The sequence below is a fragment of the Carya illinoinensis genome, chromosome 2 (assembly GCF_018687715.1).
Source record: "Carya illinoinensis cultivar Pawnee chromosome 2, C.illinoinensisPawnee_v1, whole genome shotgun sequence".
NCBI classification, from domain to species: Eukaryota; Viridiplantae; Streptophyta; class Magnoliopsida; order Fagales; family Juglandaceae; genus Carya; species Carya illinoinensis.
In genome coordinates, this window is record NC_056753.1 from 3,019,664 (window position 1) to 3,035,022 (window position 15,359).

Genomic DNA, 15,359 nt, shown 5'->3' on the forward strand with positions numbered 1-15,359 from the left:
GATCTGTTCTCTAACAGTAATAATGAGGCCCCTTTCAGCTTTTGGACGCAAGGGAGAGTTTTCTTTTTCCTTTTTGAAAGACATGCATTTGGCTGTTTTGGACAATGTCAATATATTACAATAAAACTTTCAAAGCTTATCTCAATCATCAAGCAAGTCAAATATTGTATTAATTTTTTGCAATCTTCAATTTAACACGTCAATCAATTTTGGATTCTTTCCTGACACGTGAATAGTAACTGATACTTTTTATAAGATGGGTTCGAATAATTGAGTGGACCCCATTCGATTAGAAAACGCGCTGATTAGAGATTGAAATAAACTGATCATGATCAACTCAATTCATTATTAATTATTATTCATGCAAGAAAAATATATACTTTTTTATTAATTAGTTCTAAAAATTATTAATATTTTTATATATAAAATCGTATTCAATATTTTGATTAAGTGATGGTTGAATGGAAAGTTTAAAAGTTGAAATAAGAAATTTGAGATTTAAAGATATTTGTTGTAATATAAAATTAAATAATGATCAAAATTCTTTAAATTATTCATAAACCGAACATGACCAAATATTTTATAATTTATTTTACTAATTCTAATTTAAATGGAGATTATTTTTATAAAATAACGAGCTACCTTACAATTTTATTTTATAAATATGTCCTTCATTTAAAATAGAGTCGTAAATAAGAATTGTATCCTTATTATTTTCAAAGGTTCTGATATATATATATATATCTTTTTTGTGGGTCTCTCAAACTCATATAAGTCATCCCAGACCCACCAATAAAGATTAAAGTTGATTTAAATCACTAATGGATTTCCTTTTCCATGAACGTACATCAATAATTCTACAGCTTTAATTGAAAGATCTAACATCAATAATTCAAGAGAGAGTGCAAAAGAACCCAATTATTGAGAAAAATAAAGACAAATATTGGAAGAGTGGTCAAGCAAAGAACACTAATGTAGGATGTGAGCGGCATGAATCACGTGAAGTGGACCATGTTTGGTTGCTAGAAACTATTCAAAATCAATTATTGATAAGATCGATCTATTTTTTCAACGTTTTATAAAAATGTTAAATTCATGATTCAAGGTTTTTGCAGGGACAAAATTATAAATGTAACTTTCTTCTTTCTACTTTTGACTTTTAAGACACCTTTCGTTGGATCATTTGTTTTGTCGTTTATTATTTTTCAAGCTTTTTGCAGACATGTGGGACAAACTAATTTTTAGGAATAAGTCATGCGTTCTTATCGCTAAAAATTACTATTTTTTACTAATATACGAATCTATCATTGTAGTGTGGGGACACTCGCAATTTAGATTTGGATCATTTCAGAGAAGATGACAATTTATTTGCTAATTAATTCAAATTTCATATAATTATTAAAGGGTCAAAATCCCAAACACAGCTCAGCACCATTAAAAAACTAATCAACATGCTGTGTTGTAGGACTGACTTATTAGAGGCTGATTTTCTTAATCAAGGGTTAATCTTCCACGCAATACTCGCAGATTTTCAACGATGCTGACTACGACATTTTTTAAGACATCTCAAGCACTCAAAACCTTATTGTTATGAATTGTTTCATATCCATAATTCCTTAATTAAATAACTGTAAACTGAATTTAATTTGTGTCTGCTTCTCCCTTTGATGCGATCACTCTCTGCCCTTTGTACAGGTTCACGGATTCATATGAAGTCACTCCAACGGTTATTGGGATCTGAGGATGACAAAATGAAAATAAACCATCATCAAGATGCTTAAGCAATAGTTTTCAAGAATCTTAGCATCCGAGCCCACAGCTCTTCTATTCTCATTGAAGTTGTTTAAAGGTACCTGCAATAGGTTTAGTACCCAATACAGCACCGAACAAGTAGTTGTATGATTCTATATCCATCACAAGAGAAATCCATCAATCTAGCTCATTGATGCAAGAAGCAAAGGAAAACTAATCATAGAATACTTCTAGAAAGAAAATATGCATAAAGCTAATTAAAACCTTGGCGATCTGCAGTCCAAGGACAACGATCCACACTGCAGAAAGTACACCAACTTCCTTCCAGTAAATATTCTCAAAAATAGAGACCTGGGAATGTTACAGATATCAGTTTTGAAAATCACGAGTCAAGTAAGGATTGACTGAGTATTCTAACCTCTGCTTTTTTAGATTCTTTGGTCTCTGAACGAGTGCTAGTGCTTGGGCCTGCAGGTAGAGGCTTGTTTAGTACCCAATACAGCACCGAACAAGTAGTTGTATGATTTTGTATCCATCACAAGAGAAATCCATCAATCTAGCTCATTGCTGCGAGAAGCTAAGGAAAACTAATCATAAAGTACTTCTAGAAAGAAAATATGCACAAAGCTGATTAAAACCTTGGCGATCTGCAGTCCAAGGACAACGATCCACACTACAGAAAGTACACAAACTTCCTTCCAGTAAATATTCTCAAGAATAGAGACCTGGGAATGTTACAGATGTCAGTTATGAAAATCACGAGTCAAGTAAGGATTGACTGAGTATTCTAACCTTTGCTTTTTCAGATTCCTTGGTCTCTGAACGAGTGCTAGTGCTTGGGCCTGCAGGTAGAGACTTGTATTTGACCTCCTGATCAATACCTCTATCTGATTTAAGAACACATTAGCCTGGCTAAGAATTCTTTGAGAAACCCAACGTAGAGAGAGAGAGAGAGAGAGAGAGAGAGAGAGAGAGAGAGAGAGAGAGAGAGAGAGAGAGAGAGAGAGAGAGAGAGAGAGAGAGAGAGATTAACTCACTTTTTGATTGCAAAAATCTAGCAGCCTCCTGGAAATAAGAGGAACAAGTAAGAAATTAAGTGTTGAAGCATAAAGAACTTGATGGAGATTCTGCGAAGACGAATAAACGGAGAGAGAGAGAGAGAGAGAGAGAGAGAGATTCAGCAAGATGGAGAGCGGAGACAAAGAGATAACAGAGAAGAGAGAGATCAATGAAAAAATATCACTGACACAGTCTCACTAAAGACCAAAACATCCTTATATAAACGGACACAAAGGAATAAAACAAAAGGTTAAAAACGTAATTATGTAATAAAAACGGAAGAAAAAAATGGAACGCAATAATTTACTGCTCATTCCTATAGAAGCGTGATAGGCGCTTATTATTATAGATAAATATATATATATATATATACAAAGTCATTAAATTATATATTTTTAAATATTTACATAATTATGAACAGTATTTTTATATATTTGAAGATCTACTATTCACTCTCTAAAACATATTTTATTAATTCTTTTTCTCTCATCTCACTCTCTTTTTACATATTTTATATTTTTCATATTTTACTACATATTTTACTCACTCAATCCTCAAAAAATATTTTATTCAAATATTTTACATATTTGAAGATCAAACCCTATTTAAAAAATAATAATAAAATAATAAAATGATAATATTTTATTATTATTTTGTCTCAAATTTGCATAAGTCAATGTGGAAGTTTTAATTATATGGTAAATTAGATTTCCAAAAGATGTGATTTTGCATATAATTTAAGATATGCATAAATCAATGTGAATGCTCTAAGGGAGTCCTTGGTCTCAGGATAAATTGGTATTGATCTCGGGAGACGGCTTATTAGAGTGAAATCGGTCTGGTTTGATTGATTTTGAATAAAATTTAAGATCTAATTAGTAATATTAGTTTTGTATTTTTTAAAATTGATTATGTATCGATTATTTCTTAAATTAGTATTTCCAATTTTATCGGTTCCAGACTGGTCTAGTCTGATTTTATGGTTTTAATATATTAGATAAATTAGTATTACTAATATATTTATCAAAAGAAATATGTTGAGAATTTATTAGGTATAAAATATATTTAATATACATTTTATATTTAAAACATATAATCAAATAAATATTCATATTTAAAATTAAAATATTATGTTATAAATTATAATGTATTATTTCATATATAATTATATTATATATAAAAAATTATATATAATATAAAATATATTATATATAATATTAAAAATTAATAATATATATAATATGTAAACTTATCATGTGTTAGAAAAGGTAAAACCAATTTTGAACCGGATTTAACTTTTTTTAAAATGAAAGAACTGAACTAATTGAAAATCGGTCTGATTTGGGCTAGTTTTCAAATGAATCAATTTATTTTTACACCCCTATAGCTCATTACGTAGTTCTCAATCCTCACATAAAAAATGATATTTTATTTTTGATAAATTATATTAAAAAAATAATATTTGTAGTTAAAGAGTGAATAAATTTGAGATCTATATAAAAAATTAATTATTTAATAGTAAATATTATTGTTTTAAAAATAAATTTGTGATATTTACAGAACTTATAACTATATCTAATATTACTTATATTTTAAAGATAAATGATATTTACAATCGTAGTTGTGTAAACGTCGAACAGTTTTTTTGAAAAAAATGAATTAATATGGAACCCACATGAAAAAAAGACTAAATTTTTAATTTTAGACCCCACTATTTTGCAAAGTAGTTGTATAATATTTACGTATTTTATAACTATATGTAGCATTATTCTATTTTAAAATACTCTTGTTGATATATTCGATGGCTCTTTGTTTTATTAGGTGTATTTAAACCACCGGTTGTCTTTTATTAATTTAAAAAAAAAAAAAAAAAAAAAACCCATCCAACTAAGAGAGGAATAAAGATAGCTGTATAAGATTTTTCATTACGAATAATTAAGTAATGCTTTTTAGTTTATTTTTAGATATGAGATAAGATTAAAATTAAAAGTTAAATAAAATATTATTAAAATATATTATTTTTATATTGAGATTTTAAAAAATAATTTATTTATTTTATTTAATATAAAAATTTAAAATAATTATAATAATTAAATAAAATAAAATGAGATAAAAAATTTTATAAAAGTAGATGAAGGGTACTAAAGATGGAACCGAGAGCAACAGGGCCATGGCCCTCCTTTTGGCACCACTCCCCCTCCCTGGTATCAGTATTGAATGAGCGCACACTGAGTATTGGTATTGGTTAATACATGTGCATATGCAAAATTATTTTCATGGGAGATTAACTTTTTTGTTTAAGAAAAATTGTCTTTTGTTAATACAAAACTTTTTTATGTATCTTTAAATCAAAATGAAGGTGAATGTGAATGTTTGTTGTGTTGTTGAAAGAGGGAGAAGAGGAAAATTTGATTAGCCATAATTTCTAAAATTTGATTAAAAGTACATATCTTTCTATAATAATAAGAGCATTGTCAATGGCCTCGCCATTGCCCAATGCAAGTCTAAATTAAAAATAAATGGGAGGAAAATCTCCAGCATTGGCCTAGCGATAGTTACAAAGTTTGACATATAAACTACAGTAAATGTTAGGAGCTCGCCATGTTTGGCGAGAGACTGTTCTGGGATCAAACGAATATTTTATTATTTTTCTACTACCTTCTGTTTCTTTCCCTCGTTTATTCTCTTGCCTCATCCTGAAAGTCCCCATTTCCTCTTTCTCTTCTTTCTTTCTCCAGAAACCATTTCCCAGGACTTCCTCTATTTGCCTTAGCTGCTGTACGATCCCACTCCACAGAACAGAAAAATGGGGAGTTTTCGAAGAAGTCTGATCTGCTGCACCGAATCCTCAATTCCAATATAAGCTCCGTTGCAGCCCCTTCGTCTCAGGCCATTTTTGGGCCTCGATATTGTGGGGTTTCCGATTTTTCCATGGATGAGAAGGGTATTAAAGCTCTCGTTTACATCCTTGACCTGGTATTCTTCTATGTTCATTTCTCAATTCTTCTCATGTTTTAGTTTGATCATAAGCTCTTTACATCTATCTTTCTCTGTGGGTCTGTGTTGATTGCATACTTTTAGGCAAGTATGTATGTAGGGTTTTCGTTTTTGTCATTTTGCTGATTTCCTAATTTATTTAGGTAGCCATGAATTACGATGCGTACAGGAGTACGTAGGAGTATGCATTTTTCCCTCTGATTTCCCTCTGTTTCAAGCCTATGCATTTTTCTTTGGATCCAGTGGTGTATGTAGGAGTATACTGCAAATTATAAATCCCCATTTGCTAATTTCCTAATATCTTCAAGAAAGGGAAAACATACCTGCTTTAGTAATTGATTTTCCTCTCACCTCAAGTTAGTAGAAGCTCTCGAGTATGAAAATGTTACTCCTGGACAGGATTTTGATGAAATATTAGACTTCATGTCCAAAGACATGCATCTTCTTCATCTGTAAATGGTTTATGGATGGCCCAAGATCAACATAGAAAATACTCAAATCCAAACATCTCTCGGTCTGGTTCTGCAAAGCTAAATCCCATTTGCAGCTGCACGTTTTGTGCATCATTAGCATTGAATTTGTCTTCTAGCTTCTGGAAGCAACAGGGGAGAAATGGCAAAGATGTAAAAATATGTGAGCTACATATTTATTGTCCATGAAAGAATTCCTTATATAAAATTATGAAAAGACCCAGACCAAGCCTACCCACTCAAATTGTAAAAGAAGATGTTGGATTCATTTAGAGCAACAATATCAATCAAATGACATTTGGGTTTTGATTCTGCACCATATTGATAATATCATTTATATTTTATTTCAGTTTTTTTTGTTTATTATAGTTTCATTGTTGCATTACTCTCTATATTTTGTTCATCTTCATGGTTCCATGAGTTGTCATTCCCAATTCCATGAAGTGTAAAAAAAAAAATAATAATCAAATATTATTAAAATAAATAATATTATATTATTATTTAGATTTTAAAATAGCTAGTCCAATGTGGACTAATTTAGCTAGAAGTCCATATTATAGCTAAAAGATCATATTTGAGTTCCATTTTAGACTTGGCAATGGCTAGGCCATTGCCAATGCTCTAAGTGTCTGTTCCATTGCTACATTAATGAACAGTAAATTTCTCATTTCATTTTTTTTATCCGTGTATATTGTGTAGTCTCTCTTTTAACCCTCGTGTTGTACTTTTATGACCGTGTAAAAGTAGATGTTTTGGTCTTAGCCATATCAGACAGTCGGCATGAATACGAAAAGCTTGAACACGAAAATACTAAAGAAAAATAAAAGAGAAAACCGAATATGGAAATGAGGCCAAAAAACAAAGAAAGGTGTCACGGACAGATCAGATGAAAAAGAAGAGGAGTTTCAGCAATCCTATTTTGCAGATAAAAAAAAAACACGAAAATAAAAAGGAGATGAAGAAGAATAGCAAAGGTGCACAAGGAAGTAGAAAGAGAAAGAAATGAAGGAGAAGAAGAGAAGTAGTAGCAGTACACGGATTTGCAGAAAAATGGAAACCAAACAAGAAGATTAAAGTGCAAGCAATTACCTAACGAAAATGGAGAAAGTCAGCTGCAGCAACACCGATTGCAAAAGAAAAGAACACAATAAAAATGAAGAAGAATAAGGAATGGACGGCGTGTAGGAGAAGAAAAATAAAACAAAGAATAAGAAGAGTAGTGTGCGGTAGGAGAAAGGAGAAGAAGAAAAGAAAATGAGACAAGCCCTAAGGCAAAGCCAAAACACACTGTTTGGGAAGAGAGAGCTGGCTGAAAACAAGCCAACGAACTGAGCCTCCAACAGCTACAAGGTTAGGCCTAAAATAGAATTTAAAACCCACTAAAAATAAGCCTACCCAAAAATAGAAGGGTCCAACAAATGAAAATAGTACAATAAAAATAAATAAAAGTCAAATAAAAATACTACAACTTAATATTAATAAAATAAAATATTTAAAGTTCAACAATAAAATAATTAAAGTAAAGATTAATTTAAATGCAAAATAATAATTAATATCAAGAAAGCACATTAAAGTAAATTTTACAAATTAAAAATCATAAAATAATCCAACGATTAACACGTTAAATTTAAAACAAGAGAACTACTAATTCTAATAATTTAAACAATCATTCAATAAAAGGATTCACCATTCCACTGCTCTTTGCTCTATCTGTTTTCTTGGATATTAACCGTTTTTTTATGCATGGAAAGTAATATACTTAGAACAATATAAAATTTTAAGTACCCCTTCTAAATTTTTTTATAACAAATGATTTATAGTATTTTTTTCTTTTAAATTAATACTAATTGTTCATAAATGTTTTATGATAAAATAATTTCTGACATGTTAGATTATAGTTTAGATTATAAATTTCATAAATTAAAAAATATATCATGTCTAAATTAAAAAATGTATAATAATTTTGAATAATAAATGAATCCTACAAATGTATTCTTAACAATGATAATACATGATGTTTACAAGTCGATGATCGTACGTAGATAAATATGGGTTTGGTTGTATTCATGGTAAATCAAACTTGATTTCATATTTTATATTAATATTGACCATGTTAGGCTAATATATATTTCTATATAATAAATGTCACATTATTTTATATATTCTTCTTCAACATATAAATTTATTCTTCTATAACATTAATATTACATTCATGGAATGTGGGTTAATTCATTGGTAGTCATTTGATCATTTTTTTTCTTATATTAATGGAATTAATTTTTTCTTTTACATTTTATAGTTCAGGTAGTTAGCTAAGATCTTGTCTTATTTCTATTATAAGAACATGAAATTAAGTATTTAAGTATGAAGTTAAATAATTTATTAATCATTTTTCTTTTGTAAAATATCTAAACTAGGCAAACGTCCCTTGGACGTTGCTCTATTACTAATTTTTCATAAGTCTAAAACCTTCATAGTCATAATCTCACGTTGGATTAGTAATTAGATTTATCAAAATAATTATATAATATTATTTTTTAATAAGATTACTTTTAATTTTTTTTTCATATTTTACAATTACACTAAATCTATGTTAATTAATAATTTAACGTTGTAAATGGTAAGTAGAAAAGTCCGTGCCTATGTTTGGTTGCGGAGAAAACAAAAAAGCCACAATCATGTAGTCAACAATTCTACTACCAAACAATGTCTGCAAGCTACGAATTGCGGCTTCCTCTTCTTGAAAGCAACGCATCAAGATTTCAATGACCAGAAAAAAAGTCCAAAGCCTATGTTTGGTTGCCGAGAAAACAAAGAAGAAAATAACAATAAAAAACGTAATAAACAAAAAATATGAGATTCAAAACTTCGATTTTTCATTCTTCCTAATTTTATCTCCAAAACCAGAACTAGAATCTTTATTATAAATATTAAAAGTAAAATCTTGAGCACAAAATTACTTACTCAAGAATGGAAAGCCAAGGTACTAGGAAACTAACAAGAGAATGAACTGTTGGGAGTTTAGAAAAACAAGCATGCGGTTGTTCTTCCCTATTTTAGAATAAAAAAATTCTTTCAGCCTATGAACAGTATCAGTTCAAACTTGAACAATGAATAGGATTCACTCATTTTGATTGTCAAAATTGACATATCGTGTATCTTGGAAGTATCATAAACTAACTTTGTATACCCTCCATTATATTAAAAAAGATAAAAAAAATTTATATATAGTTTGATGGCAGAAAGTAATATACTTTTCCCGTAATATAAAATATGTCACAAAGTACTTGGCATCCATCGAATACTTTGTGAGATTTCAGGATAACTGAAATATTATTTTTTAATATTATTATTATTTTAAAATTTAATATATTAAATTAAATTTAAAAAAAATTAAATTATTTATTATATTTTATATAAAAATTTAAAAAAATTATAATAATAATAAAAGAATTTTAAGTTTGATATCTACCAAACCCTTCCTTAATTTCCGCATCTACGTCATGTATGACGACATGATGAATTATTTGCACAACACGTGAACCACATTGAATTATTTCCGCATCACATCTTATGAAAAGCAGTGCCTATAAATTCTCGCACACTCATTTTGATTAAAAAAAAAAAAAAAAAAAGTAAAGTTCACGCATTTTTAAAAAAGATGCATGACGCATATACAAGTTATGATTGTATTTAACATCATTCTATAAAGAGTTTTACTACATACAAGTACAGTCGCGTACTAATCTGTGTATCAATACTGATTTATTCATATTTAAAATTTAAATTAATATTATTTTCAATAAAATCTACTTTTTAACTAATCACATCACATTGGTACACAGATTAATACACAATTATGCTTGCAACTATACTTTTCCTTCTATAAATTATAATGGTAAGTTTGATTATGGTTTTTCTTTCCATCTGAGTCATCATGGGACAAACATTTTTGTTGAGCTTTCTATTTTGAGTTGGTTTAACAAAAAACAAGAGCCTTTTTGGAAGTATTTCAAGTATTTTGAAATGTAGACTGACATACTTACTATCCATTTTTTATTTTCTTTTGAATTAATTCAGACTTATAGAAAATGCAATAACTTGATTGTTGCTTTAACAAATTTAGGAGTTTCTAGTGTAGACGCTTCTTTTTATTCAGTTTTCACTTACCAAACACACTTACATGACATATATGTTTTGGATAAACTTTTATGTTATGATAGATGGCTTAAAACAATTATTGCATAGTCGATTAGTTTATTTGAATATATGATTTTTGCAAGAGCTTTGGTTTAGAGATTTATGTAAACCCAAAACTCTTTTCTCGTTTGTAAAATGTATTCATCCGCCATAAAATATGGTTATTAATATAATTGAGAGTTCTTGTCTTTTTTATTAAAAAAGATAGATGGTTGACGGAGCAATCGATAATATATAATATCTAACTTTAAAGAAAAAGTTTTAATTTTTATGATTTTTTTTATTTTATCAAAGATTTAATATATGAATAATGAATAAAAGAATTGAATTAATTTAAAAAGAATAAACTCAAATTTTTTTAAAAAATATTAAAAATTAAAAAAAAAAGTGGTGTATAGAGATTGAGAGGTTGTGTAACATTGCTCAACTTTAAATGCTATTTTTTATTTTTATTTTTTTATTTAGTTAGGAATGTTTAATAACTTTTATTTAGTCATTACATATATTCACTGCCAATCGTCCTCTTTTTTTTTTTTTTTTAACAATTTTTAATTTTTAACATGACCCCAAAAGTACTAGAAATGAACACTTGGTTTCAGAAGAAGTGGTCAAGTTTGAATGGCGGTGGAGACGATCCTTGGTCGTGCAGGAGAAACTTCCTCGTGCCTTCGTCCCTTGATGCATAATCACCATAAATATTAATAAAGACATGCACGTGAGTTTGCAACAATAAGGTACTTTCGTTTCCCTTATGGCATTCAGCCCGGTTGGCGACAGAGCTGGCCATGAAACATAGGCCATTATGATGGGGCCTTGGACCATTACCCGAATATGTACTTCTATTACTTTAGTCGTCACGACCCATATAATGTATAATGGAGAGAGAACCCATTTATCCACTACCTTTATTCATCAAATGATATATTATTTAATAATAAATTTAATCATTTGATAAAATATAATAAAAAATAAAACTAAAATATTCGGACATATCTTCAAACTAAGGTGGCCGGTACTGACATTTAGGTGGCTTGAACGGTTGCTGCATGCACCGGCCACCAAATGTCATATTGCATGTCAAGCTGCATGTCCACAGCACCCACGTAACCCTCGACACTCTTAAAACACGGCTCGTGTGCTATGAGAATATTCTACGTGTCACGATAAGAACGAGGATTTTTGGTAGTTTGTGGAAATTAGACCCGTATTGGTCCCTTAGAATCGGACATCATTGCTGGACTGAGTCTTTTCTTAACTTGAAGATACAGAAGGTTGATTGGCATCCAGGTTTTTGGCACATTTTAACCGATCGAAGCACTATAAAGATCCAAAGAGGCAAACGATAAATTGGGCTCTCAAATCAACTCGAACATACCCGCAGGCTACTTTGTTCGCAGCGTCGACTACTCCGCCTTATAACGTAAGCCGTAAGGCGTCTGGCATCAGATTCCGGAAGGTCACAACGGCCATGGCTAGCAGCCAACTTGAGAGTAAGCATGACAAGGACACCTCCGGCCAGAACCCAAATGAGAAACTTGGGTTTGTGATCTTGTTTTTTTATTTATTTAGTACGTACAGAAACATTTGTTAGTTTTAGTCTTGTGGGATAAATTTACATGTTGTTGATGATGTTTTTGAATTTGTGGTAATTCATGTGTTTGGAAAGGGACGTGATGTCTCATTCGTTCGGGGAGGGGTATGCCACCAGATCCGATGAGGAAGGATATGGAGGGATATATGGAAGGAACCAGTCTTTTCCACAGGCACACACCGAGCAGGACAAGCATATCCATGAAAATCACCCTGGTAAATCACAACCACATTATCGGAAAATTGTTTGTAATCTCTACTTATTTGTCAAGTAGATGATGCTCTCCATTTAAATTTCCACAGCTTGTTTGTGATTTCTCTGTTTCGTGGTTAAGACTCTCATTTGCATATCTGGAATTGTGCTTGAAGCTTATGACAAGACGCAGGGAAGCGAAGTGAAGGAGAAGGAAAAGGCAAGACACCAGACCAGCTCAAAATCGTAGACGTACAGGATTTATTTATATATATATATATAAATAAATAAATCTTGGTTCCCCAATGGGTAATCACGTACGAGATCAGCTGTTAGAGCTGATCATGACTCCCCTAATTTATTTTCATAGTCTTATGTGGCAACCTTCCTCGGGAAGGTTTTGTTTTTGTTTAATTTTTTATTTTTATTTTCAATAAGTTATGGTTTTATAATGACCGAAATAGCTAGGTAGATGTTATTTCTTGCTGAGCAAACATCGTTGAAGAGATTGCTTGAATTGGCAGCTAGAACCTGCCTGCTATGAAGTATATATGGACTTCGAGAACTTTTTAAATAAATTTTATATTTGAAAGTATTTTTATGGGAAGAGGAGGCATTTAATAAGATCCGAAAGTCTATAAAGGAAATGGAATAATGATAGTCTTACCACTGTTTCACCACTCTAATTTTATCACTTTTTTTAATTATTTAATTTTTTAAAAAAATTTCTTTTACTTAATAATTAAGCACGTGATTATTATTAAAATTATATATTTTTAAATTTTTTTTTAATAATTAAAGATGTTAAAAAAATATTTAAAAACTAATAATAAAAAAATAAATACACTATAAATGGTAAAATACCAAGGAAAGGAAAGAGGAAGCTGCATGGACAAGGCTTTTGTTGTATGGGACACGTCTCATGCTCATTGAATCAAATCAATCAAATTTTAACAATAATTAATCTTAAAATACACACAACTCACAAGGTACGTTACAATGGGAAGAAAAACTCTACTTGCAACCGGGGGCGGAGTCACAGACGTGGGCTGTCCACTTGTTTTTATGACACGGCTGCGTTTCACTGTTATTTTGTTTTACTGCAAATGGGGGTTTGGCAGAAGGGAGGGAGATATAAGTGCTGACAGTAATGTGTTATTTATGAAACAAATGTTATAAGATTCCAAACAGGATCATTAACAAAGGGGCAAGAATATCTGATTGGCTAACATTTGATCATATTTAAAAAATAAAAAAATCAGAAGAATTGGTGCAAAAGATGGGTTTGTGAATGAGTGCCGATGGGTTTGCAAATTGAGGGAGGGAGAGTGAAGATTTGCTCGAGTTCATTGTAGATAGTTTGCAAACTAAGAGCATTGACGTTGGTTTGGTCAAATTTATATTGAAATTTGGTCAATATTAACACTTTTTTACATTTACCTATTCCATCTAAATTCAATCTTCACATTGGATTAGCTATCCATTTTCTATATAATAATAAAATATTATTAAATTAATAATTTTTTTATTTAATTCATTTTATCACATTTTATAATTATACCAATTAAATGTTAATAGTAATTATATTCTAATTAAATTAATATTAAAAAATATTATTAAATGTTAATAATAATTATATTCTAAAGGTTAAATGTTAATTATATTCTAATTAATTTAATTTATTTGTTTGGAATGAGAAATTAATATTTTAATATTTGATGAATGAATAGTGGTCTTTCATCTTTAACTAACCACTATTAGGATTGTACAAATAAGCCGTGCGGCCGACCCGACCCGAACTATCGAACCGAACCGACCCGAAATATCGACTCGTTTGGGTGTGGAATCGGTAACGGGTTATCCCGTTATCGTTTTCATTGCTTATCGGGTACTACCCGATACCTGTAAATCTGAGACCCACAAATCAGAAACCACAACAGAACCAGAGGCTCTCTCTCACGACAAATGCTTCCTCCAAGTTTCAGTACCTGATTCATCATTCTCAAATCTCAAATCTTCTCTCCATTTCTTTATCCACCTGATTTTCGAGATCATTTAAAGGTATTACTCTCTCTCTCTCTCTCTCTCTCTCTCTCTCTCTCTCTCGGTTTGTTATTGTGATTTTCTTGGACGGTTGAAGTATGGGTATCTTGGGTCAAGATGGGATTTGGGTTTCATGGGAAGTATGGGTTCCATTCGATTTTATATATAGTATGGGATTTGGGTTCCAGTCACTGGTTTCATTTTCACTTTTCCTGTTTTATTTTCTACTCTTTGCCATGTTAATCGTAGTTTTGATTTTGCTTTTCGATTCTTGATTTTAGCCGATCGTTTTCAGGGTTTATTTGTCTTCTCTTCATTTTTTTGGATTTTCTGGGACATAAATTCAGTTTGTTAGATTCAGTACAGCATGAGTTATGCTTAAGTTATTATTTATTGAGTTTCATTTGTCTGGGTTCCCTTTGGCTGATGCTAGCTAAGAAAATGAAGAAAAGCATGAGAAATGAGAATATAACTAGCGAGATGAAATTGTTGCGAACATATATATTCTCCTTGCTAGATCTTTTATACTAGCTAGAGTCCGGAAATGGAAAATCTCAGTGAGAAATATAAAACAGAGTGCTCGTAGATTTTTCTATCTAAAAATTTTAGTCAAGTTTTTGGCAGTTAATCAAGTTTGTCGTCTCTGATTCTTTGGCAGCGTGATGGGTACTCTAGTTTTGGTTGCTTTTAGAGTCATTACAGTCATTAGCAGTAGAGAATCGGTATAAGGGGTCGGAACTTAATTCCGAATTTGCTGTCGAGTCGGTATCGGGCATCGGTTGAACGGAATGTACTTGTTATCGGGTCGGGTCGGAATACCTTGCTAACGGATCGGGTCGGGTCGATGAACAATCCTAACCACTATAGTAAAAGTCTAAATTATTTTAGATTTGTCCAATCTAATGTAAAAGATTTTTAAGTCAAATTATATAAAATTTGACCAAACATCTCATTTAGCCAACGATGCTTGAGGGAGGGAGAGAGGAAATTTACTCAAAAATTGGAACTCTCACCAACGATTACATGTAGCAAAATTCGTCGGGACGAAAACTTTA

At 30.6% G+C, this 15,359-nt stretch overlaps 1 protein-coding gene and 1 long non-coding RNA gene across 3 annotated transcripts; one reads left to right on the forward strand and one right to left on the reverse strand.

Moving 5' to 3' along the window:
* Window positions 1-1,384: 1,384 nt before the first annotated feature.
* LOC122301975 lies at window positions 1,385-3,075 on the reverse strand. Its single transcript, XR_006240239.1, has 7 exons — window positions 2,790-3,075; window positions 2,545-2,639; window positions 2,391-2,477; window positions 2,171-2,220; window positions 2,017-2,103; window positions 1,854-1,904; window positions 1,385-1,737 (listed from the first exon to the last, which is right to left on the reverse strand). It is a non-coding gene; the product is annotated as an uncharacterized LOC122301975 (long non-coding RNA).
* Window positions 3,076-11,722: 8,647 nt separating this feature from the next.
* Window positions 11,723-12,868, forward strand: LOC122297072. 2 transcript variants are annotated; one of them, XM_043106925.1, is made up of 3 exons: window positions 11,723-12,017; window positions 12,133-12,284; window positions 12,438-12,868. In XM_043106925.1, exons 1-3 carry the CDS (start codon window positions 11,947-11,949, stop codon window positions 12,509-12,511), a joined length of 297 nt encoding a protein of 98 aa, XP_042962859.1. In that variant the 5' UTR covers window positions 11,723-11,946; the 3' UTR covers window positions 12,512-12,868. The 2 variants fall into 2 exon arrangements, with proteins under 2 accessions (XP_042962859.1, XP_042962870.1); XM_043106936.1 differs by having other exon boundaries at window positions 11,738-12,017; window positions 12,145-12,284.
* Window positions 12,869-15,359: the final 2,491 nt, after the last annotated feature.